Consider the following 1,105-nt stretch of genomic DNA (forward strand, 5'->3'; position numbering starts at 1 on the left):
CAATTGGTTTGTAATTCTACAGTAATATAGCAGTATAATATATACTATATTATACATTACATTGTATTATATTATAATATTATATATTGTATTTCATCAGTCTTGTAAGCAGAAAACATTTTTTTTTTTTTTTTGAAAGGAGGGGGCGTTTAATTTTTTTTTATTGTTTTTGTAGAGCTTGTTTAAACCTGTTACATTATGATACCAATGTTCATAAAAAAAATTGAGGGGGGCATTTGCCCCAAAGTCCCCCCTGGCTATGGCACTGTATATTCCCCTAACATTAATAACATTCTTCAAGATGTTATTGAACTAACTTCTTAGAGATGTAATATAATAGGCAAAATGATTTCTTATGGTTGTTCAAATTGAACATGATATAGATGTTTAGAAATACACATATTATAGAAGTTTCTACTTTAGACATCCCACGGATATCGCATAATGCAGTCATATAAACGTTATAACCTAACTTCTTATAAATAACTTTTTAAAAAGTTGCTCAACCTGGCATTAGCAATCCCATTAACATCATTATGACATCAATATGCATTAGTTAATAACATCGCATATCCTCAATACATGTTCATGGGATGTTCTTGGTACTGCATTTGGCACAGTGGGAGCCAGATAAATTTGAGTTTGTAAAACGAGAATGTGTATATTTAGGGCATGTTATCTCTGAAACAGGGATAAGACATGATCCAAAGAAAATACAAGCTGTACTGGATTTCCCAGAACCTAAGAATGTAAAACAAATAAAATATTTTCTAGGATTATCTGGATATTATAGAAAGTTTATTGAAAACTACAGTTCGATAGCTAGGCCTATAACAAATTTATTAAAGAAGGATGTGAAGTTTAATTGGAGTGAAGAATGTGATAGAGCTTTTGGAAAATTAAAACATGCATTTTGTACTGAACCCGTGTTACAATACCCAGATATTACAAAGGAATTTATTTTAACGACAGATGCTAGTGGAAAAGCGTTGGGTGTAATATTATCACAGGGAGAAATAGGAAAGGATTTACCCATTGCTTATGCTTCAAGGACCTTAAGTCCAAATGAGTTTAATTATTCCACAACGAATTGGAATGTTTAGCT

At 31.1% G+C, this 1,105-nt stretch overlaps 1 protein-coding gene across 1 annotated transcript in view; it reads right to left on the reverse strand.

The window, feature by feature from the left end:
• LOC100573186 overlaps positions 1 to 535 on the reverse strand; it is a 2,656-nt gene extending 2,121 nt beyond the window's left edge. Inside the window, exon 1 of the mRNA XM_008187662.2 lies at positions 508 to 535. Coding sequence (XP_008185884.2) covers positions 508 to 535 — 28 coding nt within the window. The remainder of the gene's footprint in view (positions 1 to 507) is intronic.
• Positions 536 to 1,105: the final 570 nt, after the last annotated feature.

The sequence above is a fragment of the Acyrthosiphon pisum genome, chromosome X (assembly GCF_005508785.2).
Source record: "Acyrthosiphon pisum isolate AL4f chromosome X, pea_aphid_22Mar2018_4r6ur, whole genome shotgun sequence".
In the NCBI taxonomy this organism is placed as follows: Eukaryota; Metazoa; Arthropoda; class Insecta; order Hemiptera; family Aphididae; genus Acyrthosiphon; species Acyrthosiphon pisum.